This window comes from Lissotriton vulgaris, chromosome 7 (assembly GCF_964263255.1).
Source record: "Lissotriton vulgaris chromosome 7, aLisVul1.2, whole genome shotgun sequence".
Classification (NCBI taxonomy): Eukaryota; Metazoa; Chordata; class Amphibia; order Caudata; family Salamandridae; genus Lissotriton; species Lissotriton vulgaris.
Genome location: NC_141695.1, coordinates 186,084,599 through 186,110,345, shown reverse-complemented (window position 1 = coordinate 186,110,345; position 25,747 = coordinate 186,084,599). Strand labels below are relative to the sequence as shown.

The window sequence follows — 25,747 nt, the reverse complement described above, 5'->3', positions numbered from 1 at the left end:
TTGAAGTATCCTCACCAGCTCAAGATTTCATTAAGTGATTTTGTGACACCTAGTAGCTTCTCTGATGACTGGGACTTTGAAAACATTAATAATATTATGTCAGATTTAGTAATGTCAGCCAAATTTACAGAACAAGATTACTTGCAGGGTTCATCCAATTATGAAGAGCTTTACTGCTACAACCATTATGGTGATCACTATTTGCATAAAAGTGCTCAGCCTAGAAATGTTTTATCTTTTAACCAGTGGGAACACTGTCCAACTCCACCTAAAGACAGTTCGAAAAAGTTTTCTGAGAAATTCCAATACTTCTCAGGTTTTAATAACAGTGATCCAAGAACGTTTTATTTTAAATTGTCAAATAGAACAGGAATGAAAACAATGTTGACAAATACTAAATTGATTTATTCAGAACATTTTTATGACAAGATGTCTACATTAGGTTTCGAATTTTGGAAAAACACCATTGAAACAAAAACAATTTGGGGTTCCAAAGATTGGCAAGTACAAGGCCTAGAAGCACTGTTTAGGGCCTGCATGATCCCAGAACAAATGATATTCTTGAATGAAACAGTTCAACAAAGTACTTGTCTTGGCCTAGCTAAGATAAAAGACATGAATACACCGTCTATTCCGAAACCCATGCCTGATAGTGACAGCAACACTGATGTGGAGATAGACGTTTCTAATATTTTATACCAAAACAGAACACGTACTGATTGGAAAAAGTGGTTGATCTGGCCAACAGACACGAATAACTGTCAAGATAGATTCCTGAACAAAACACAGGGGTTCAAAATGCCCAGACCAGACCCTAGATATTCCCAGAGAAAACATCCAGGGATAGTTACAAAATACAGTGTAGGGAAACTATGCCTCGGATGGCTACAGAAATCCATACTGGCTGAAATTAAGCAACACTTGACTTTACTTAAAGACGGTGCTGACTTGCGTGATTTCATAATGGGACCACGCAAACAGCGTCAAAAACGTTTCATAGCGGCCGGTGTATACGCTGCATAAAACGAAGCATGGAAAGTAATGCAAATTGAGACAGCAGAAAAAATACGAGAAATTGATCGTAAAAATTTGGAAAAATAACTTTCTGTTGTGGACAATGTGTTAACGACTCTGTCTTCCAGAATATATTCACTGGACAGCATTGTATAGTCTGCCTTTAATATAATAGACCAGGACTTGCTAATGTTACAACATGATCAGTCTCAATTACATTCTATTGTACAGCTTGTATGGACGCTGCAAAATCTGCGTTCAGGCTACGTACCATGGCGTTTAATCAACACAACGCCATTATTCGGTATCTGTAACCTTACTGATAAACAAATCAGTTTGGCACAAAAAAGAGCAGACTATACGATTCTGAGCATTGAAAAACTCGAGAGATTACCTTTGACAATGTCAGAGAGACTTGTCATCAAATGGATAATACATGGAACGATTACAATTCCGATAACAACTTTCCAGTTTAATTTCTGTCAAGAGTATATACCAGCAGGCCAGTATGAAAGGTTGGGTAAAGAATACATCAAATCAACCTGGAATTTACCTTATACACACATATGTTATAGTGAAGGAAACAAGGAGGTATTTCTTAGTGGTAAGAATTGTAAATAATCACTAAGTGGTACACTTCTGTGTCAAGGCATTAATTTGCATGGAGCCTGCGAAGGGTCTTCAAACAACCTTTCATGTCACCTGCACGGCACGCCTGCAAAACAGATAGAGCCGTTTTTTAGACCACTTTCTAACGGTAGTTACATTTTAATAAGTGACCACAGCTGTTGTGGCATGCTGCCAGGAAAAGCCTGTCTGACATCTGTAACTTCCAGGGCCATTTGCTGTATGCAAGTATTGTATCCACACAGCAATCCAGATATGGGGGCTGCGTTATGGCCTCGGTTGAATATCTCTTCTATTGGAATTAATACTTTAAGCAGAATAAAGTCTATTCTTTTACAAACAACTGTGCCTCTAACGTCATCAAAAGAAACATATGATCTGCAAGTTGCAAGGACAACAACAGAGATACATACCCTTTTATCAACAAATTGCCCCGTACATTTCGTAGAAGTGTTGAGCCAAATCTTAAACATGTCTGATACTATTGGCATTGAAGATGACTTTAAGAAAAAAATTTCGGGACTGTTAACACCCTTTGAAACAGTTCTGGGCATCTTCCCGAATTGTGTCCATTCTGTCTTTGGCGGCCTACCCTTGATCTTGGGACTCGTGGCAGGAATTTTATTTTTGCTTCTTCTGCACCGATATGGCAAGCCAATCCACAGGCAAGACTCTAGCAACGATGGAAGAAACGATCCTAGCAATACAATACCAAGACCGTATCACTAAGGTCCTTGGATTGGCCCGGCTAAGAGATCTGAGTACAACCTGGTTTCTTTCATTCAGACCAATCTGGCAAAATTGCATCATACCTGTGCTTCAATGTCTGCTATGCAGAGAAGAATGCGTGTTGGACATCTGTCGAGCAGTCACTCCCCAGGCTCCCTGCTCGAGCTGGTATTGTTGTGCTGCGCTTGTGAACTGGCGTTTACATCTTTAGCTCGATAATTTCACTGAGACTGTTGTAACGCTAATTATTGCAGTCTGCCTCATTTTATCAGCATATAATTAATTGTAGCGCATTTGCATTCATTCATTTTGCATTCATTGTGCCTTCGTTGCATTAATCTCTGGCGCTTTGTTGATTCTACCATCCGCTGCCATTTTGTTGTTGTTGTCCCTGCAAGCCCGTCCTCTAGAGCCCGCCCCGCCTCCCAGCTGAGCCTCCCTCCCACTGACCACATACGTCGCTCCCATACCTGGAAGCGCTGTGACCGTCTCGTCGCTGCTGTGAGCGGTCGCTCCCCAGGCTCCCTGCTCGAGCTGGTATCGTTGTGCTGCGCTTGTGAACTGGCGTTTACATCTTTAGCTCGATAATTTCACTGAGACTGTTGTAACGCTAATTATTGCAGTCTGCCTCATTTTATCAGCATATAATTAATTGTAGCGCAATTGCATTCATTCATTTTGCATTCATTTTGCCTTCGTTGCATTGATCTCTGGTGCTTTGTTGATTCTACCATCCGCTGCCATTTTGTTGTTGTTGTCCCTGCAAGCCCGTCCTCTAGAGCCCGCCCCGCCTCCCTGCTGAGCCTCCCTCGCCCCTCCCCCACCACCCATTTATGACAGATGCACTTGCACGCAACGTTCACGTGCAGCGGAAGCGCCCCATGCGCGCCGAAGGTGCGCCAAAGGTAAGCCCGTCTATGCCCGTCCGCGCCTGGACTGCGCCCAGCGCCTGTCCCCCTGGTTCCCGCCGCTCCCAACCCACTAGAATCACTTATGCCACCGCAACTCTCCTCGCCCTCAACCCGGACGCTCACCACAATGCTGCGTAGCTATCCCAGGACGTACCCACGGCCCATTCTCCTGCAAGTTCCACTGTTTCAGGACCCTCACCAAACCCACTTCCTCCACACACAGCTCCGACTTCAACCGCCTAAAGTGCATCCTGCTTAACACCCGCTCGGTCCATAGACACGCTACAGAACTCTGGGACCTACTCGACACTACATCACCTGACATTGCCTTCCTTACTGAAAAATGGATGAACACATCCTCAGCACCCGACATCGCCATAGCCATACCGGACTCTTACAAGATTATCCGAAAAGACCGCACCAATCAAACTGGAGGAGGCATCGCCATCATCCATAGGAACACCATCAAAATCACGACCAGCTCCGACGATAATCTTGCAACCGCCGAACATCTCCACTTTCATATCCACACCGACCCTAGGACCACACTTAGAGGCACCCTCATCTACATGCCTCCAGGAACCCGCACTCAATTCAGCGACGACATCACTGACTTTGTCAGCCCACATGCCCTCGCCTCCGAGAACTACATTCTATTAGGAGACCTCATCTACCACCTTGAAAACAAACAAGACAGCAACACCACCACCCTTCTGGACAACTTGGCCAATTTCGGACCTAAACAACTTGTCAACACCCCCACCCACACGGCCGGACACACGCTCGATCCTATCTTCACCTCCAGCAAGCACATCTCCTTCAATCGCACTACAGCTCTCCACTGGACAGACCACAGCTGTGTTCACTTCAGCTACAAAACCACCCTGACCCACAACCGTCCACAACCTATTCCTCGGAGAAACTGGAATAAAATCACCTCCGACCAACTCCTCACATCACTCAGCCAAAACCCTCCCACCCTCTTAATGGACCCAAACCAAGCGGCAACCAACCTCAGGCAATGGATTACCCACAGTGCTGACGAATTAGCACCCCTGAAAAAGAACCAGATGAAATCAGCCAGCAAAAAGGCTCCCTGGTTCAATGACGAACTTAAAAAATCCAAGAAGCTATGCCGCACCCTGGAGAAGATATGGAGAAAAAACCCAACCTCCGATAACATGGCCTCCCTCAAGACAGCCACCCGCAAACACCACCAACTGATTCGATCCGCCAAAAAATCAGCTTTCAAGGATCGTCCCGACAACAACACCCATAACAGCAAGGAACTCTTCAACATCGTCAAAGAATTCACCAACCCCACCGCAGCATCTAACGACATCACTCCCTCCCAAGACCTCTGCGACGCATTATCCTCCTTCTTCTACAACAAAATTGCCGACATCCACAACAGCTTCGAGATTACTCCCAGCGATCAACCCTTCCCACCCCCCTCAGATCCTACTCCGCCAACTAACAACCTCAACGCCTGGAACCCAATCACCACTGAAGACACCATTCGCCTCATGAACTCAATCCACTCTGGCTCGCCTACCGACCCCTGCCCCCACCACATCTTCAACAAAGCTGACTCCATCATCGCACCCCATATCCGTGATGTCATCAACTGCTCGTTCAACTCTGCCACCTTTCCAGAAAGCTGGAAACACGCCGAACTTAGCGCCCTTCTGAAGAAACCCACAGCAGACCCCTCTGAACTTAAAAACTAGCGACCCATATCCCTCCTCCCATTCCCGGCCAAAGTCATCGAGAAAGCCGTCAACAGCCAGCTTGCCGCCTTCCTTGAATCCAACAACTCCTTTGACCCATCTCAATCCGGGTTTCGAGCCAAACACAGCACCGAAACCGCCCTCATTGCAGCGACCGACGACATCTGAACACTCCTAGACAACGGAGAAACAGTGGCCCTCATCCTACTCGACCTATCCGCCGCTTTCGACACAGTTTGCCACAGCACCCTTCTACATCGCCTCAGCAACATCGGTATATAAGGAAAAGCCTTGGACTGGATCATCTCATTCCTCGCTGGGAGAACTCAAAGAGTCCGACTTCCCCCATTCATCTCAGAGGCCACTGAAGTCATCTGTGGTGTACCACAAAGATCTTCACTCAGTCCCACCCTCTTCAACGTTTACATGAGCCCACTCGCATCCATCGCGCGCCAACACAACCTCAACATCATCTCTTACGCCGACGATACCCAGTTAATCCTTTCCCTCACCAAAGACCCCAACACCGCCAAAACCAATCTTGACGAAGTCATGAAAGAAGTAGCTGAATGGATGAAACATAGCCGCCTAAACTCAACTCAGACAAAACGGAGGTGCTCATCCTAGGATCTTCCCCCTCAGCTTGGGACGACTCTTGGTGGCCTTCCGCTCTGGGCACAGCACCCACAACCACAGACCATGCACGTAACCTTGGCTTCATCCTAGACTCCTCTCTCCCGATGTCCAGGCAAGTCAACGCAGTCTCGTCCTCCTGCTTCAACGTACTTCGCATTCTAAAAAAGATCTTCCATTGGATCCCCCTCGAAATAAGAAAGACTGTCACCCACGCACTGGTCACGAGTCGACTGGATTATGGTAACACACTATACGCCAGAATCGCAGCAAAATTACAGAAAAAACTCCAGCGCATCCAAAACGCGTCAGCGAGACTCATATTAGACATCCCTCGCCAAAATCACATCACCGGACATCTAAAAGACCTCCACTGGCTTCCCGTCAACAAAAGAATTACTTTCCGCCTTCTCACCCACGCACACAAAGTCCTCTACAACCTAGGACCCGAATGCCTCAACACTCGACTGTCCTTCTACAAACCCACCCGCCAACTTAGATCGTCCAATCAAGCCCTCGCCGCAGTCCCACGCATCCAAAAATCCACCAAGGGTGGCAGATCCTTCTCCTTCTTGCCTGCCAAGACCTGGAACTCACTCCCCACCCACCTGCACCTTACTCAGAACCACATCTCCTTCAGAAAAGAACTTAAAACCTGCCTATTCGACAAATAATGAACCCCTTCCCCTAGCGCCTTGAGACCCTCTGGGTGAGTAGTGCGCTTTACAAATGCCCGAACTTGAACTTGAACTTGAACTTTGCTAGGTCCTGTAACGACTCATGCATCGTGTTGTCCCCAGCGGCTACTGATTGTGATGACTGCATTCGTTGAGACTTCACCACTACGAGTAGGTGGCGGTGAAGTACGAGAGGAAAGCAGCACTAAACAGGTGCAGCCTTCTGTGAGCATTGCTGATCCAACCATAGATGATAGCAATCACACAGAAAACTGCACAGTTGCAGTATTTTCGAACTTAGTTGAACTTTCACCTGATCTGATAGACCAATTTTTTTCAGGTCTGTCTGAAATAATGTTCTCTCCAATCAACGAGAATAACTCTTGAAAACAATGAGCACACAGCGTTCCCTGAACTCTGAATTCGGCCTTCAGTTTTTGATAAACAAAGCTACAAAAAATATTTGGAACTTTTCCCCTGAAAGCAAAATTATTTTTGCCCATACTTTCGAAATATTTACCTTTTTTTTGGCACATGGTACTCTGCTTAAAGTAGAACTATTCTTAGAGAACAGAGCTTCTATTTTAGGACACTAGAGACAATATTTTACCTCAGCCTCTAGCACATATAAAGCAAATTGTATAAATATGAGATGAAATGGTCTCGACCTTCCTTTCTGTATTTAGAGCCATTTCATGTGTAATTTTCGCAATTCATTCAGCTGATATACATATGCATTTATCTGAATGATGACATTGCTTGAAAATCGTACAGTACAAATACTAATTTTTCGTGTATTTACCATATACCATTTCAAATAAGAAATATGTATTTTGGGGTGGGTCGGAAAACACACATGCATCATTGAATGTTTACTATTGCTTAGTTTTTTAGTAATGATGGACATCAATCCGTGGAGTGGGTGTTGTGTTCTTATCTAGGACCCTAATTCGATATTCCCGATTTATCCCCCTGTGGGGTTATAATCAATAATATCCTGACAAAGGCATAAGCATCAGATTCATATTCAGTTATAGCCCATGCAATCCAAAGCACAGCATGGCTATTCCCATCGACTCCTAGAAAGCACAACGCGTTCTTTAAACAAACCAAGCCTCCAGCAGCCCGGGAAAACCCCCCTGCTTTTGTTTTGATTTGAACAAGAACTCCTGAAGTCCTGCAAGAACTGTTAGTTCTTGGTGTCGTCTTATGTCCAACCGTACGTCAAACCCGGCACCTTTCAGGTATAAAATACCAACAGTTGCCTTAAGCAAACACACAGTGATTTGGAGCAGAGCGGCCATCTACTTGCCCGAGAGCCCAGCTGATGCGAGTGCCCACGGAAGCCGCCCCTCCTGTTTGACGCACTGAGAGAGACGCTGTCTTTTTCTCCAGCCAAGAAAATCCAGCTCCGGTGTTTCCAGCCTACCCTTGCGGGTTGCTGGGATATCAAGTCCCCCAGGAAAGAGATACCAGACCTCCCACATTCTATTACCAAGGTACGGCGCTGACTAAACCCTTAAGAGAATTCTTGATTCAGATTCTTGGCAAAATAATCTTAATCAACTTAACTTAAACTGCTACTTACTCATCCCTTCCCAAGTATTAAGATTAGGTCAGGTACACCAGGGTAGGCTTAGTTAGAAGCACTAGTTGAGTATTTTAGTCAATGTATTTATCTATGTATATATTTTATCCTTTTTAAAGTATCATATGGCTAAGAAACCGTATCAATGCTTTTACAGTATTATTTCATAATACTACTTTTACTGTACGCACTTTACTTTACTATAAGTATTGCAATTGTGGCAATTCATTTCTCTTACATGAGAAAGAAGACTGTTCAATAAATACCACCTTTTTATTGAAAACGCCCGTCTCTCTATTTCTCTGCACTCTGGTGAAACTAAGTATGCACTGCTGACTGAGTGAAATTTCTGTCTATTGTTTTCACACGACTCTAGAGATATACTCTTATTCTGAGGGAGCAAAGTTGTCATGTTTATGCGGTTGTTGGCAACTGAATCCCTTCTTGTCTGAGCCAAGGGAGCTAGTCCCTCCCTATTCATTCAAGAAAGTTTCCAGTGACCTCTGAGCTAGCTGGCGCAAACCTAAATAAAGTTTAACATAGTCAGTAGAGACCTAGATGACCTCAGTCCTACGTCTACACTGCTGTTTATGTTATTCCAATGCGCAGAGCCTATTGGGAAAATAGGAACTACACTACAGTATTGATTTAAACATTTGGGACCAGTATGGTACAGGGGTGGCGGGGATCGGGAAAAAAAAATTCACTTGCCTGATCGCCTTGTCTCTTCTCCGTCTCTCCCATGTCGTGATTCCTCTGCGCATTGTCCAGGAAGCACCCAGGCCCCCCTGAGCCAATCACAATGCTGCAATGCAGCATTGTGATTGATCTAAGCGTTGTGGTTTAGTGCTCACATGGGGACAGGGAGCCTGGACATGTTCTTCACAGAGTCTGTATTGCAGCCTGCGTGGAGAACATGGCAAGCGCAAGACAGTTTGGCTGAGACAAGACGGCCGGCCAAAGCATCATGCACACTTTAGAATGCAGTAATCACTCCTCCTCCCCGACATCAGGGGAGCCAAGTCCTGCCCCGCCCTAACCTGACAATATTAAAAATAAAATGATAATATCTTCAAAAATTCTTGTACATTGCTCTGTGAGCAGTGGGGCGACACTCCTCCCCCTTAGCTGAGGAGCTGCCACTGGATTTACGATTGTCTTAGTTCAGTTTCATGTCTGTTGTCCTAAATTCCTTTGTGCATGTAATTTCTACTTTTCCTTAATAATCCTTTCTTGAAGTGATAACATTTGAGTTGAGGGCAGTTTGTGAGCTTTAGCAATCTTGGTTTGCTAGGGAGTAGTTTAATAGTCATGTGGGCTGGTGCTAACACCTGGAACGATTACCTTGAGCTACTTGGCATTTACTTATGCTTAATGCCTTGAACTGGAGAAATTGTGTATGCTATGACGCAGTCAATACTGGTTGCATCATAGCACTGTTTTTTTTTAAACTGTAAGCCATGTTGCACAGCATCTTGCACTGCTGGGCAACATAACTTAAACACACCGACAAAGCCAACAAACTTCACTTAGTCGAGGACTATTGGCTTTGCCAATGCTTGTTTTCAAAAGGGGCTAGAGCTCGCCTGTCTCTATTAATCCCAAAATCATTGGGTTCAATATATGTTCAACTCAATTCACATTTGAGGAATCCAGTCATACATCTGACTTTTAGCGACAGATATAACAAACTACAATGCTTTCACAAACCCTGTGGTTCGCAACATCACAGGGTGTGCGACTATAAAAAAGATGGTTCTTTCTGACTTGCAAAATTAAATTAACAAATTATTACTAATACCATTTAGGATGGAAAATGAAAGGGGCATCCACTCCCAACTGAGGTTTCCAAGAGTACGTATCAAAGGTTTGCAGCCACAGATGCTGCCAAAATCTTTGCCAAGTCACCAAACCCTCTAAGCGGGTTGTAACTTTCACAATTGTGAAATGCAAAACTGAATATTTATGAAATCTAAAAAAAACGATTTCCATGGGGTTAAACTGTCTTTATAAATTTCATCTTGGGATTTTCAATGTTTGATATTTGTGCATTTTTCACTTTACCGACTGTTTTGAATTAAACTGTAAAATTCACAATTTTCTGCACATGTTTGTTGTAGACTCACCCAAGAACACAAACATTAGCATCAGCGGCGGCACTGCTGAAGTGGTGGAAGGGGGACAAGTTACATTCATATGTTCCAGTGACAGCAACCCACTAATATCGAGCTATACCTGGCACAGATTAACTGGAAGTGCAAATCACAGCACCCTGAGTGAAACCGGAAGTACTTTCAAAATATGGAGCGCTGTACGACATGAACATTCATACTACTGCACAGCAAGAAACAGTCTGGGTGCACAGAACTCCACCATGGTGCGTCTCAACGTTATGTGTAAGTTGTTTACTTTATGGACATTAAATCATTTGATTTGGAATGATTATGATATTTCAGCATTTTTGTTCTTGAAGCATACCATATATTGCTGCAAGAACTCCTCATAGTTAGCCCCGATTCGGACGCTTGTGGGAGTGTAGATGTCTTTGTAGTAGGACGCAAATATGTCTGCTATTTTTATGTTTGTAGTACTCCTCCTCTGTCCTTGACTCACACCACCCAAGAGTGGTTCCTGTCTCACTTCTTGAGCCAGGCCAGTAGCCCCTTGAAACTTTGTCCCCGACATCATACAGGCAACGCTGTGGGGCCAGTGCTAATGTCCCAACTGCATTCTCCACCACGGCTCGTCGATCATGTTGGCGCAGCATTAGCTTATGGCGTAAATCCGCCCCCCTTCCTTAGGCAATCTAATCTCAAGGGTGAGGATTTCCCACTCAATGGCCCTAGACTCCACTACCGCTTCCCTTTTCTTCCCTCCAATCAATGCCTGGGTCTGTCCTTGGATAACCGCCTTAAAGGCTTCCCACAGGGTGCGAAGGGAATGCCACCATTCCCCGGTTCTCTTGGAAATATAAATCAGCCGACAAGCGTAGTTTTTCCCTAATCTCTCCATCTCACAGACCACAAGGATCTAGTCTAGAGAATGTGGAAGTGCTAAATAGCTGATACCCACCAGGGAGTGATCAGACACCACTCGGCTGCAATGTGCAGCCTCTCCAATGTCCCCCACCTTGGCATGGTGTGTGAATAAGTGTCAAGGCATGAGGAGGAACTTTGTGGAGCTAAGTAATAAGTATACTGCTTCAGGTGGGGATTCTGGGCTCTCCAGAGGTCTTCCAGACCTATTACAGCCACAAAGGCTGGAAGAGCCTCCCTGTTCAATCGCACACGTGTGGCGCTCAGCCTGCTCAGGTCAGGGTCCATCACCGCGTTCATGTCTTCCCACAATAGGAGAACCCCAGTGGGTAGTTCCAGAAGAAGGGGACTGATTTTTGAAAGGACTGTGGCTCGGAGTCTAGGCAGAATTTAAAGAGAGCAGAGATTCAAGGTGCAACCCTCCCAAGAACCCAAAAGAGCGACATCACAGCCCTGGGTATCCCAGCACACTCGAATCAGCGTAAAGGTAGAAGTGTGGCTCAATGAATGGAGAAGTGTGGCTCAATGATTAGAGCGGCAGACCCTGATGCAGAGGTCTAGCCCGGGACCAGGTTCAAATCCCCTCCTCGGCGGGTCTTGGGCTCAAAAAAAATTCCACAGACCTGATAATTCTCGCCTCGGTGCCTATTCCAATCATGGAGTCCCACTCTGCAACTCTGGGCAATAGCTTGCTTAATCTCCAAAACGATCCCAACAATGCTAAGGATGCCTGGCCTCCACCTTGGGGGTGCCCAGGAGTGGACGCCTCACAGGGAAAGCCAGGATGGGTTCCACAGCGGTATTCGTACAAGCGCCTTGAGACCCTTGCGGGTGAGTAGTGCGCTATACAAGTATCAATTTACATTTAAAGGGCAGCAAACCCTCAACCAGGATACCCACCCCGCAGGAGTCTGTGGAGTAGCTGGCAAGGGCAGGGAGTCTGTACTCAAACCAGTCTAGAGCCTTGTGATGGTTGCCCCGGAGGTGTGTTTCCTGCATCAGCACAGGGAGAGTGGCATCTGTTGTATTGCAGTGTCAGGGTGCCTTTAATCTTTTGGCCGAGTCCATTCACATTCCTCATTCATGTGTGCATGTGTTTGTGTTGGGTCTCCACCATAGGTTTGTGTGAGTGTTTACGCCTTTCCCCAACACATTGATTTCTGCATCACACCCATCCTCGCAGCTGTTAGCCTATTATATTGATGAGCAATAGATTCAACAACTCAACTAAATCAAACAATCCCATGTACTCACCCCCCCCCCCCCTGCTTCCCCGAGCTCTAAACCTCCCACTTCCACAATCGGCAGAGTGCCTGTTGTCCAAGCTTGTGCATAGAACTATGGGTGGGCGTTACCGCTGCCACCGTGGGCTAATGGGAGAGCGGTACAGTACGCTTCATTCTCCTCTAGAAGAATGGTGTATCCAGGTCTAATCTAATTGAGGGGTCCTATTGTCCAGGTACTTTTATTTTAAGTAAGCAAAGCAACATGTTTCAGTTCTGCTCTAAGCCATTGTTTACCATTTACCAGCGTATTGTGTGTCGGTGGACAGCCTTCTGTTTTACCTATCACCATCCCAAAACCACTATAATGCTGCCAAAAATGACTTCATTTTGGAATTTGAGAGCTGTTCTTTAAACTTTCTGGCTATACTTCTGCAGCACACTATGCATACCATTTCTCTTCATGGCAGAAACCGTTTTCAAATGTAATTATTCTAAAAGAACACACATTAGTAGCATCTTCTCCCAAGAGACTGCTGATAGTAAACAAAGCAACAGATGATCAAATAGACCGAATATTGCAAAAGGCGTCAGGGTAAGTTCAGGGGGTAGATGGGTGTGCACAGCGACAGGTCTGAGAGTTTGGGAGCTGAGGCTAAAGGCAGCACCTGTCACCTGTGACAGTGTCAATCACTGTGCTATAAATGTGCTATTGCTTGCTACATACTTATCCAATCCCTTGGCCTCTCTGCAGAGAGTGCAGAGTGATGGTCAAGTATGTGATTACATATATGAATTTATGGGAAAAGCTATGAAGACGTTACACTGCTTTTGAAATATGGAAAGTACCAACTCAAATATATTTTGAAGTTGCGTAAATCCGTATGGCCTGACTCCAACTTGAGCAGGCAGAGACTCCATGGGGCATATTACCAACGATTAGCGATATTTAGCACTTACTAGGCTTAGCAAAGATTTTTTTATCGCTAAGCATCGCCGGAAATTATCTCTGAGATAACGTGCTATTAGCTACGTTTATCGCCAAAGCGATAATTTTTCCAGCGATAGCGTGAATATCGCTGTGATTACAGCGATATTCACGCATTAGCGACTAAATGTTCTTAGCCATGTTATCCACCTCCCATTGGATAACATGGCTAAGAACTGGCCTGGGCAGGTGTTAGTTTTTGACGATATTCTCGCTTAGCGCGAATATTGCCATCGCTAAGCCTGCCTTGCTAATAGGCGTTAGCGACGTTAGCGACTGCTTTCAGTCGCTAACGGGTTGGGAACGCCCACTCTGCATGTCATTAGCGATAATTATCGCTAACATGCAAAGCGGGCCTCAAACCGCTCGCTATCGCCTACAAGCTGTCGCTAACTGTTGTTAGCGACAGCTTGCTAATAGGGCGATAGAATTTTTGCCAAAATTGCCTATCGCCCTCCTTGACAATATGCCCCCATTTTCTTAATTTTTTTAGAAATATTGACATGTTTGCCTTTGACGTAGATGTCATTTGTCCTTAACGTTCCAAGAACCTATGAAAGTGTATCAATATTAGTACAAGAAGTCAGCAGCGGACCCTACAGTGCCGCACCTAAAATCCAGTTCCAAATTAAGTCCTATTTTTTGTATATGTTTTTTTGTGCTGCCAACCCCAACACCAGCTGCTGTTTGGCATTGCTGTGCTTTCCAGATCAATTAGATGGCTTGTTCAATGTTCATTGGGGCGCACCAAATAGAAGTTCAAAAAGATGGTAAGTAGAAAAGTGCTTTATTTATCTTTGTCCATTATTAAAATACAGATCATCAAATAGTATACAACGAGTTCAGCCAACGCGTTTCACTCCCTACCAAGGAGTTTCTTCAGGGCACTGCAATCTTTTCTGGTAACTTGTGTTAAAGTACTTCCCCTTTCCCAACCTAATTTCTTGGTCGGTCCTGTTCATTTAATTATTCTTGTGTCAGTCTTTTGTCAGTGCAGTTTGTTTCTTCACTTATATGTTTCCACGCTCCCAATATTGGTAGTTGTTGCCCCCAATCGGTTCACGAAATCCAATTTCTTCCCATCCCTGTTCGTATTTGTATGAGGTCGTTGTGATACTGTATTTTTTGGCGTTGATGTTACCGTACTGGCATGGCTGGTTCCAAGCTTGGAAGGTAGTGAAACGCGTTGTTTGAACTTGTTGTATAATATTTGATGATCTGTATTTTAATAATGAACAAAGATAAATAAAGAACTTTTCTACTTACCATCTTTTTGGACTTCTATTTGGTGCGCCCCCATGAACATTGAACAAAACAACCTATGAAAGTGTCAAGTCATTCAGACAAATAACAAATGAAACAAGAAAATATGCAACATTATAGGTTTGCGATGGGCTTTAAGACTGTGTTGACATAATTACAAAATATTAGAAATCATATTTTTGGAAGTAAATGTAAAACATATAATCCCCCTATATATATATAACACTGTCGTTAAATTGTTAATACAGCCACCACTAACGTGATATGGTATACTGCAAGTAATATGCCAAAAGGAATTGCTGGGTTTGAGAATATAATGCTATCATTTACTTCTTTACAGATACTCCTGAGATCTCTTCAGACTCAATATGCCATTTTACCTTCACCCAATTTGAGTGCTGGTGCGTGGTGAAGGCCAACCCACCTGCGGCCATCACTTGGCAGTTTCCAGATAGGAATGTGAGCTCTGCAGAGAAAGATGTCAGCTCTGATCCCTTTTTGAATGGCTATGTGACAAAGAGTCGGCATAAAGGCACAGGGTCACCCACAACCAGCATCACCTGCTCCGCCAGCAATAAGGAGGGCACAACTCATCTTCTTCTGTCTAATCAGTGTAAGAACACACCTAGGACCAAACAATGGTATCAAGAAATAGCACAAAACTACTGCTGCAATTGAAAAACATTGGCACTGTGTATCTCAATGATCATGGTGGTGCTTGCTATGCGTTGTTCTAATAACAATCAGATATCACAGTATATATGATGTAGCAACTCATAGGGAAAGAAGAGGACATGATGACAGTGCTGGTAGAATTCATCATGAAAACCTTGGCAGGTTCTATAGGTTGAACAACCAAGCGAGCAGGTGATAAACACTTTAACATTCTAGGCTGAATATACCTCAAATAAATAGGGTAAGGATATATATTAGTTTAGAGCAAGGTGCATAGAGTTAGTTGGGCAACTAAAATCTTAGGGCCCGATTCACAAAAGTAATCTGAGACAAAATCCTAATTTTACGACTTTTGGTATTTCACACAAGGCATTTGGGAGTTCTAAAGTTAAGATTTTGTCTCAGTCAATCTTAAACTTTGGTCTTAAGTTAAACCTAAGACAAACTTAAGTTTCACTGAGACAAAATCCTAACCTTACGACTAGGATTTTGTGTCACCTGAATTTAAGTTTGTCTTTACTTTAATTTAAGACCAAAATTTAAGATTAACTTAGAAAAACTCCTAACTTTAGTACTCCTAAATGCCTTCTGTGAATACTGAAAGTCGTAAAGTTAGGATTTTGTCTCAGATTATTTTTGTGAATCGGGCACTTACTGTTGGGCAACTAAAATTTTAGGGGCATATTACCAACAGTTAGGGATATTTATCGCTAACTGAGCTTAGCATTAGTTTTTTTAACGCTGCGCTTCACCCAATATTATCGCTGAGATAACGTCCTATTACCAACATTTTTCTCAAAAGCGATAATATTGCAGGCGTTAGCGTGAATATCTCTGGAAAACCCGCGGTGTTCACGCATTAGCGTGCAAATGCTGTTAGCCATGTTATCCACCTCCCATTGGATAACATGGCTAAGAACTGGTATTTGCAGGCGTTAGCATTTGGCGATATTCGCGCTTAGCACGAATATTTCCATCGCTTCGCCTCTCTTGGTAATAGGCGATAGCGATGTTAGCGACTGCTGTCAGTCGCTAACGGGTTGGGTACGGTTGGGTACGCCCACTTTGCATGTTATTAGCGATAAATATCACTGACATGCAAAGCGGGCCCCAAACCGTTCGCTATCGCCTACAAGCTGTCGCGAACTGGTGTTAGCGACAGCTTGGTAATAGGGCGATGGAATTATCGTCGCTTAGTGGACGAAAATGCCCGCTAAAGCAGCGATAATTCAATATCGCCACCCTTGGTAATATGCCCCTTACTGTTTTGCGATAGCATGGTTCTCAATACTTGAACATCAGTAAATTAGGGTTGAGGTTTCGAATCAAGCAAACAAAAGGGATCATTTTTATGAAGTTGGTAATGGAATTTCTAACCAAAAATAGCCAGATCCCAGCCATTCCCAGTGTCCTATTACTATTGTAAGTGCAGAATAAGTTAGAATACTTGGCAGAAGAGCCAGCTCTGGCATTGAAAGCACATCTGTGAGTGAGCAAAGATGATGGTTATAGAAATATCAAAGCTGCAGCCTCCTTCAGTCTTATATCTCCACTGTACTTTCTAGTAGTATTGACATGGTTAAAGCCCACCATTCAACCCTTGGCTATGTTATATTCCACATAGGTACCCCAATATAGGGTCAGGTAACATCCCAACCTTTCACCTATATTCATCCCTACATTACATATATAACGGGCTGTTAGGACTGACCCTTTGCCTAGTAAAAGTACTGCTTACAGAACGTGGGGTTTTCCCTGAAACAATAGTCTCATTGATTATGCATGAGGATCTTGGATTCTTGGAAACTCAGCAGGACTACCATCTCCTGCATAATAACTATGTACAAGGGTCATTCCCGACGTCATCCTAAGTCCGACAGTGGCACAGCAAGGTAGAACCCCCTGGGATACCTTCGGGTATATCAACATCACATCTTGCTGCGAGAGGCAGAGGAGATCAGGGCTTCCATGCCAACACATTGACGCAAGACGCCAAAGCCCTTGCATGCAGATACTCCAGATCGCAGTGGTCTGCCATCCCTTGCAGGTTGTCCAACCCGAGACCAGGACGGCATCCCACAGTTTTACTCTTCAGTTAATGGGGGTTGACTTTATCATTGAGGGATTCTTGGCTGAGCACCTACATGAATGCTAGGTACACTTAGGTACATCTATTTAGGGTAGCATCATAGGATTACGCATCTTATTGTCAAATATTTTATATACTTGCCTGTATTCATGGTTATAGCAAAATGGTAGACATCTACCATCCTTTTACTCTCTTAGTGCTTTATATCTGTTACTGTCTAGTGGTTGTTTCAGCACACCGATTTTACACTAGAATAACAACTGCTCAATAAATACTTATTGAAAGTGTCCCTACCTTTTATTCTGTGTACCTCTCCGAGACTAAGTGAGCACAAGTGACTGAACAAAATGTAGTACACTGTTCCACGGTCCTGAGTGATCAGGGTTGTCATGTTCGATAGTTGCCAAGAACTATCCTCTCCTTGGTAAGAGGAGTTTCTAGTGGCACTGTGAGCTAGCTGGTACAGAGGCCAACAAACCCGATGGGGGTCTAGAATCAGTTCGACACCAATCCTACAGTGTATGTTGTCTAAACGCTCAGATCCTGTATACGTTTTATAGGAACTACATGACAGCTATCTTTCTAAAAGTGGACATTCAAGGGCCCCTAACAATCTCAGTATATCCACTCATTGATGCTAGATTCCCAGGGCCAGATTCACTAACAGGTTGCGTTGCCCTGGGTCAAGCAAGGTGATGCCAGGGCAACACAAGCCTTAACCTTGTGTGGCTCTTAGTGGTGGAGTAATTCTGGAGTAACACAATCCAGCACAAGTCTCTGTCTAACGTTACTCTGCCCTGGTAAGGCTTTCTGTGGGTGGAGTGTGAGTGTTCTTATTCATCGACCCATAGATTTTGGAGCTTTCCCAGATTTACTACTTATTGTAAACCCGGACTGCATCACAAAGGTATGACTTCCTAGGGTAGGCGCACCAAGGAGAAACATCGTATTTCTCCTTCTATGTGCCTACTTTTGTTTGCAGACTTATATTTGTACTCCATGATGCCACTGATTTATTAATATACCTGTGAGATTGAATTTTACAACTCCAAGATGCTGACTGTAGGAAGTGACCAACTTTTGCGGGGTGTACCCTTAGATTCTTACCCTATTAATTTTTGCTGGCTGCAGAACCCTGTGCTCCTCCATATAACAAGATGAAAATTATATTAAAAATGTAAATATTAAGCATTATATATAAATAATGAAATGATAATCAACTTACATAAAAGTCCCTAGAATACGGTCGAAACTGTACCTAAGACATGTAAGTAAAAAGTAACTAGTGGACTAGAATACATATTATGACATCTACTACAATGAGCTTCAGGCCTACGGTGGTGGCCTAACTGTTGCAGGTTATGGTCTGCCCTTCAAAATGTCAAAATGCCCTCTTTTTATTGGCCAACATCCTCCTTTTAAATATTAATAAGTCACCCCTACCGAGGCCTTATGTAAAGCAGGATGCATGTTATTTAAAAATAGGAAATGTAGAAATGTGATGTTACCGATGTCTTTACAGTGACTAGCCACCAGAAGCTATTTTTACTATAGACTGGTTATTTTATAGGAAAACACTGGGAAACATTATTAAGTTTGATAATCAATCAGGATTTGTTATACATAGTTAATCACCCTTGAGGGTCTTCAGGTGCTGTGAACCTTGCAGAGGAGAGAGGTTCAGTTGAACAACTAGGTCTTGAGTCTTTTCCTGAAATACAGTAGTGATGATGAGGTTCTAAGGTGAAGTGGGAAGTAATTCCAAGACTTGGTAGCAAGGTAGGAGAAGGAGTGTCCTCCACTGTTGCTCTGGCAGATGCGAGGGGTGTTAGCAAGGAAGAGGGAGGCAGAACACAGGTGTCTAGTGATATTGTGAAAGTTCAAGCGGTGATTGATGTATGCTAGTACCTGGTTGCGCTCAGCTTTGTAAGAGTGGATCAGCCACTTGAATTGACAACTCTTACGAGTGGGGAGCTAGTGTAGCTTTCTGAGGTGGGGGACATGTGGGTTCATCTGTGGAGTTTAGGATGAGTATGGCAGCTGTATTCTGTATTTTCTGCAGTCTTTCAGGAGGTGCGCTGTCGTCCCTGTATAGAGTGTGTTGCAGTAGTCCAGCCAACTGGTGACTAGGGCTTGAGTGATGGTTCTTCTTGTTTTCACGGTCAGCCATTTGAAGGGTGAGGTAGCAGGCGGGTGAATCTTGTTGATTTGGTTTTGTATGGCGAGCTTGCTATCCAGAATGATGCCTATGCTGCGTGCATGCTCTGTAGGAGTAGGCGAGGGTTCAAGTTTGGAAGGCCACCATGAGTCATTCTACAACGAGGTATTGTTCCTGAAGATCAGCTCTTCTGTTTTGCCTGTATTGAGAGTTAAGCAGTCATCTTTCATCCAGTTGATGATGCTTGTGATGTATCTCTCGAAGATGGCTATGGTGGTGGAGGGTTGTCTGATAGTGTGGGGATGAGCTGGGTGTCATCAACCTAGGATATGATGTTTAGTGCATGAGATTTAATGATGTTGGCCAATGGGATCATGTAGACATTGAACAATGTAGGGCTGAGGGACGAGCCATGAGGGATGCTGCAGTTGATGTTCTCGGGTTCTGAGGTGAACAGTGGTGGACAGACTCACTGTTTTCTTCCAGTGAGGAAGGAGGTGATCCACTCGATGCAATTTCCTTGTGTTGGAGTCTCTTCATGAGAGTGTGGTGGGATACTCTGTCAAATGAGAGTGAGAGGTTGAGGAGGAATAGGGCTGCTTTTTGTCCCCATTCCAGGAAAGGTTATGATGTCATCCGTTGTAGCCTCTGTCTCTGTGCTGTGGTTGGTGTGGTATTCAGATTGGAAGGTGTCCAAAAGACTGTTGTGTTCCAGGTATTTCGTGAGTTGTTGTTTGATGGCCTTTTCGAGGACCTTGACTGGAAAGGGAAGCAGAGAGATACGATGGTAGCTCTTGAGGTCGCTAGGGTCATCGGATTGGTTTCTTGAGAAGAGGCTGTACTTCTGCATGTTTCTATTCTTCGAAGATGATGGCCCTGGAGATGGATGAGCAGATTATCTTGCTCCCAAAGTTGAAGATGTGGTAGGGCAGGGATCTGAGGGTGTTCCCGAGTGGTTGGAGTTCATTATTGCGGTTGTGTCTTGAGCAGTGAGCTGGTCCCAGGTGGTGAGCCAGTGGGTAGGGTTAGGACTACTGGTAGTGAGGCAGTTGAGGGTGTTGATGGTGGATGATTGAGGTTTGAAGTTTTTGTAGATGGTGGTGATCAAGTCTTGGAAGAAGTTCACCAGGGTGTTGCAGAGTTCCTGGGAAGGGGTGAGGATGTTTTTGGTAGCTGAGAGGTTGGTGTACTCTCTGACAATGTTTAAGAGTTCTTTTCCTTGGTTGGAGCTGTCTTTGATGCGGTTTGTGATCGCATTTCTTTTAATCTTTTTAAGGAGTTGGTGGTAATGGTTGAGGGATGAATTGGAAGTGGGTCAGTCCGTAGGCTCCTTGGTAGTACTCAGTCTTCTTTCAAGGTACTTGCAAGTGCATTTGGTGGTTCTTAGTTCTGTGGTGCAGCAGCTGACTGGGTGGAGGGTTTCTTGAGTTTGGAGGACTTGATGGGGGTGACTCTGTCAGCACAGTGAGTGATCCAGGTGATGACGTTCCTGACGGCTTGTTATAGGTTGATGTGGTGTCAGGATAGGTGGTTGCGAGGGCTTGGGTCCTCTGGGTCTCAGACACTTTCTTCCAGCTGTGGCGGTGGGTGCTAGACGACTTGGTAGGGGAGCAGGGGGATCCAGTGATGGGGAAGTGGATGATAGTTTGAATTGTCCAAGTGAGCTCGGTGACATGGCTGTACTTGACTCAGTCACTGGCCGTGAAGATGGGGCAGAGTGTGTGTCCTGCTATGTGTGTGGGATTGGTGACAATCTAATGCTATCTTCGGCAAGGAAAGAGACAGAAAAATAATTTTAGACCTCTTTTGATAATTATTCCAAATCAAATGTAATAGTACATTAAATTCTTAAATAATTAATAAGGAATAGATACTTTTATAAAAAAGAAATCCTGCCCAAAGCCTTTGTTGCAGTCTTCTGAGTGCTCAAGCCCCAATGAGGTGTGAATACTGTTCCCAGAGCAGGTACAAATGCCGTAGGTGTTGAGAGATGTTGTTTGATGGCAGGAAGACCAGTGAGCTGGGCCCAGTAACTTGATTAACTTCAAAGGGGCTTGCCTTGTCACAGGCAAATGTTAGCTGACACCTTGGCAGGTCCTTCTTTGATCCCAGTGAGAAGGGAGGTGCCTCCATAACTTGTTTAGAGTGACCACAGGGAGGGGGTGTTCATTTTCCTGGCCACAATTCTGCTGTGGGCAGACTGCCTCTGCACAAGGGAAGAAGGGTTTCCCATCTTTGTCTGAGAGGGCATTGTAGGATTGTTAACAGTAGGGCCCACAAGAAATGGTGCAAAAGTGGATATGGTAAACTTCTCATAATATTTGCCGTATTGGTCAGGGAGGAACCAGGAGCTACACCCACCAACAAGTTAGTGCCAGGCATGAATATGGCATCCATAGTAGCTTCCACAGGACACTTTCTGGACCTGAGGAAGAATGGAAGAGGACTGAACGTGCTGGCTGTGACCAGGAAATGACCGGAAAGTACAGGAATGTCTAGACTTGATTTCCCTTGGCCCCAGTTGTCAGATGACTGACCTCCTGCTATAAGCTAGATTGACATAACAAGCTTCAAGAAGCCTGTTCGTGAAACTGCCCAGCTAACCAGTACCAACTGGACCTGCCCTGGACCCTGCTGTTGGATTTTGCTGGAATGTGTCTTGACCCCCAAGTGCTGCCCCCAAGGTCTTGGAACCCTTGCTGTGTCAAAGTGTACTCCTCCTACTACTTCTGAAAAACTGGTACTTTGAAAACGTTTGGCCATACACACCTCCGAAGGATTAGAACAAACCTGCCAAGCTGATTTGATAATGCTGTGTTGCAGCTGGGCTGAGTTCCTCCGGCTTGGAGCAGGCTCCACGGAAGAAATCTGAGCTCCAAAAAAGCGACTAAGTACCGCGTCTGAAAGGTATGTTACTTTGTGGAGCCCTCCTTAGTGACAGGCAGCTAGCTACCTTGCGACTCTGAACATTTGTGACTTCCATTTTTAAGACCCAAGCTAAAAGCTGTGACGAAGTCGAACCTGGGGGAATATTTAACAATCTTTCACACAATGCAGGGCAGGAGGCAAAGTTACTGCGCTGAATTGCATGAAAGAGAGAGAGCAAAAATGCTCCCAATTTTCAAAGGTATGGAGCATTAATGCTCTCTTCTTGCGCTGGTGCATTTTATGCTGCCTAGCACCAACTGAGGCTCCCTTGCACCATAGTTCAATGGCCTGCATGACAGGCAGGATTATTTTTGTGCAGAAAGGGACACCCTCAAGCACAAAAACAAGCATTAGAGGCATTTTCCTCTTTTTATGTGTGCTGCATTCTGCAGCACATGTGGAAAGAGGAAACAACGGGACATATCACAACATTTCTCCTTGTTACTGCTTACTGGGAAAGGAATAGCATTTCAATACATTTCCAAGTTTACTAGCTTTAGTAAACCCTGGAATGCACCAAAATCTATAGGTAAATATATTGGAATGCCCACACTATGCCCAAGGATTGCCTCCTAACTTGAAATGTAACGTAATGCAGCGCAAGCAGATCAGTTGAGTTACATTTCTTTACAAAACCAAGCAAGGCCACGCAAATCAGGCTTTGCGGGGTGTTGTAAATTGAAAGTATGTATCTGCATTCTCCTGTATCACCTTGCTAGATGCAAGGATGACACAAAAGCTTAGTAAACCTAGGCCCTGTTTTCTGTATCTAACCGGCACTCTCATCACAGTCGACATTAAATCACAACTATGTCCCAGTCTAAATGAACATTTGACAGCAGATGGAGCTTTAAACCTTTTGGTGTTATTTTTAATTTCCATTCATATCTCTTATTAGGTTTTTGTTGTTTTGCTGGCATTTTATTTATTAAAATGAACTATATTTTACTAAATTGATTGTGGATTTTTCCATTTGCGTTTTTTTCCTTTATTACAGTTTTGGTACTGCATACATGCTATACACAATGCCTCTAAGGTGAAACTGTCTTCTCTATACCCTAGTTATCAAGGGGTTGAGCTTAAGTATATTTAAAGTGGGTAGTCACCCCTTACGCTTACCTTCAACCTTTCATTATCTTACCAAAAAATGTTCTGTTCTTTCCAGTGGACCGGACAACGCTGACCCTGGTTGTGGTGGTGCCGGCAGTCCTCATCCTCATAGTTTTGGCGTTGAGTTGTGCAGTTTATCATTACAGAAGGTACATTGACATATGCATGAGGATTTCATTTGTGTCTCATTTTGGTTGTAAGTGGCAGAGAAACATTTCCTGACAACCTTTCTACAAAATGCATTGCATTTCTTTGTCCTTATTTTCTATTTAGAACCAAAAACCCCACGCTATAATAAATAACAGAATGCAATGAATGAACTCCAGGTGACTTTTGATCCAGAACAGAATATTATTCACAGCAGGTCTGACTCATCCAGAACTTAGTTGACAGACCCAGAGACTCAGCGGCATATTTTCAAGAACTGATGCGTAGGCATCGATGCGTCAGAGTTCTTGTGCCTGTCGCAAATGCCCTAACGAAGCCATGGATGCGCTGTACTTACAATAGTGTGCTCCATGACACAAGGATTGACTGATGCATCAGACATTCTGACACAGTTTTTGGCGCTAAAGTGAAGCATTTCCGGAGTTGGTTGTACGAGTGACACAACTCCAGCAATGCGTCAGAACACAGAGGTGAGTCCCATGTTAAAAGCCCTGCATCAATTATTACGCTTGATTTGAGAAGGGTTAGGGATTATGATGCAGTCAAGTCGTAGAGTGATGCAGTGAAAAGTTGTAAACTTCCCTTCCGTCCATTCTATGTTGCTTTTACATGCTTTTAACATGGGAACTCCTACCCAGCAAACATAATACCATGTTCGGTATCGATACATCTATTTACATAAAGCCCCAGTGGGCATTATTTCTGTTGAGGCTGCATGATCTAGCCCAAATGGGCACAAATAATGTCCAACATACGAAGTCTCGACCCAGTGAGTATAATCAAATGAGGTCTTCTAGATAAACAATAATTACTCCATAGTGGAAGGCCTGCGTAGGGTTAGGAAGAAAGCAGGACTCTGCCGCTCTAGCAGTCAAACAAATAGTGGGAAGTAGTAGGTTTGTACAGATTAAAACGGTGCAGCCAGTATAGAGGAATACCCTGAACCTCTTAGAGAGCCAAAGATGAGAAATATTGGCACTGGAGAATAATATAGCAGGTACTGGGTACACGTACAAGAGATAAACAGTATTGATACTGAGAGATTTACATCAAAATAAGTCGACACCGGTGGTGTGATAAGCACGTTGTTTTATGTGGATATATTCTTCAGAACATACAACGCCAGCCTGGCGTTGTATATTCTGAAGAATATATCCACATACAACGCCAGCCTGGTGTTGTATATTCTGAAGAATATATCCACATAAAACAACGTGTTAATCACACCACCGGTGTCTACTTATTTTGATGTACATCTCTCAGTATCAATACTGTTTATTTCTTGTTTCTTGTGCCAAGTACCTGCTATATAATAATTACTCCATACTCACCCACTGGGGCTTTATGTAAATAGATGTATGGATACCGATCACGTGATGACTAGATACTGCAGTTCAGCTCAGAAATATATTTTCCAATATTCATGTACATAAACTTTGAATTGAATGAGCTTTGTAAACAGAAATTATCCATATTGTAGATTTAAGTGCACGCAGTGTTTATAACCAACATTTGTATAAATTGTACTGGGCATCCGAGCTTGTAAGGACTATTTAGAAAATTTGTGTATATACACATTGTTTTCAGTGAGCTTTGTATTAATTATTGATTATTATTGTATTATTGTAATTTCATTGTATATATGCGGTGTTTCTAGTATCCATTTCATTTTGATCTTGTACCACACAATGTTATAAGATGGCTGCCATGGTTTTACTCACTTTTGGTATGACATATGAGGTTGATGTAGTCCGCTTTTTGTTTCAATACATGTGGGGTGATTCGGGCGCTCTACAAGCTATTAAAATAAAATAAAATACATTATAATGATTGGCATTCAAAATAAGTTCTCAATTAAATGCAACCACATAGCAATCCTGCTTGTGTGTGTGCATTACATTCAGCCAAAGCATCTTCTTTCTCCCACCAACCCATATAGATGTTGGCATACGTGGGGCAAAAGCTACTCCCTTTGCTGCCCCCTGCTTCTGAAGATATATTTTTTTATCGACAAGAAAGACCTTGTAGGTGAGACAGAGGAGAGCATTGTGAGGAGCAATCCTCAATCCTAAAAAGTAGCGGCATACCTATAGCCGTATTCATGAGAAATCGAGGTAAATATTCTATATATTGTGTTTAATTTCTCTGCCAGGAATGGAGGTCTAAATGGCGTTGTATGTGATGCCGCTAATATTGAAGAA

The 25,747-nt window shown here is 43.8% G+C and overlaps 1 protein-coding gene across 1 annotated transcript in view; it reads left to right on the top strand.

Annotated features, from left to right (window-relative positions):
* The window catches only part of LOC147701153 (sialic acid-binding Ig-like lectin 14), a 297,336-nt gene that overhangs the window by 230,228 nt on the left and 41,361 nt on the right, over window positions 1–25,747 (top strand). The window contains exons 5-7 of the mRNA XM_086929914.1: window positions 10,030–10,305; window positions 14,759–15,031; window positions 23,434–23,527. Coding sequence (XP_086786040.1) covers window positions 10,030–10,305; window positions 14,759–15,031; window positions 23,434–23,527 — 643 coding nt within the window. The remainder of the gene's footprint in view (window positions 1–10,029; window positions 10,306–14,758; window positions 15,032–23,433; window positions 23,528–25,747) is intronic.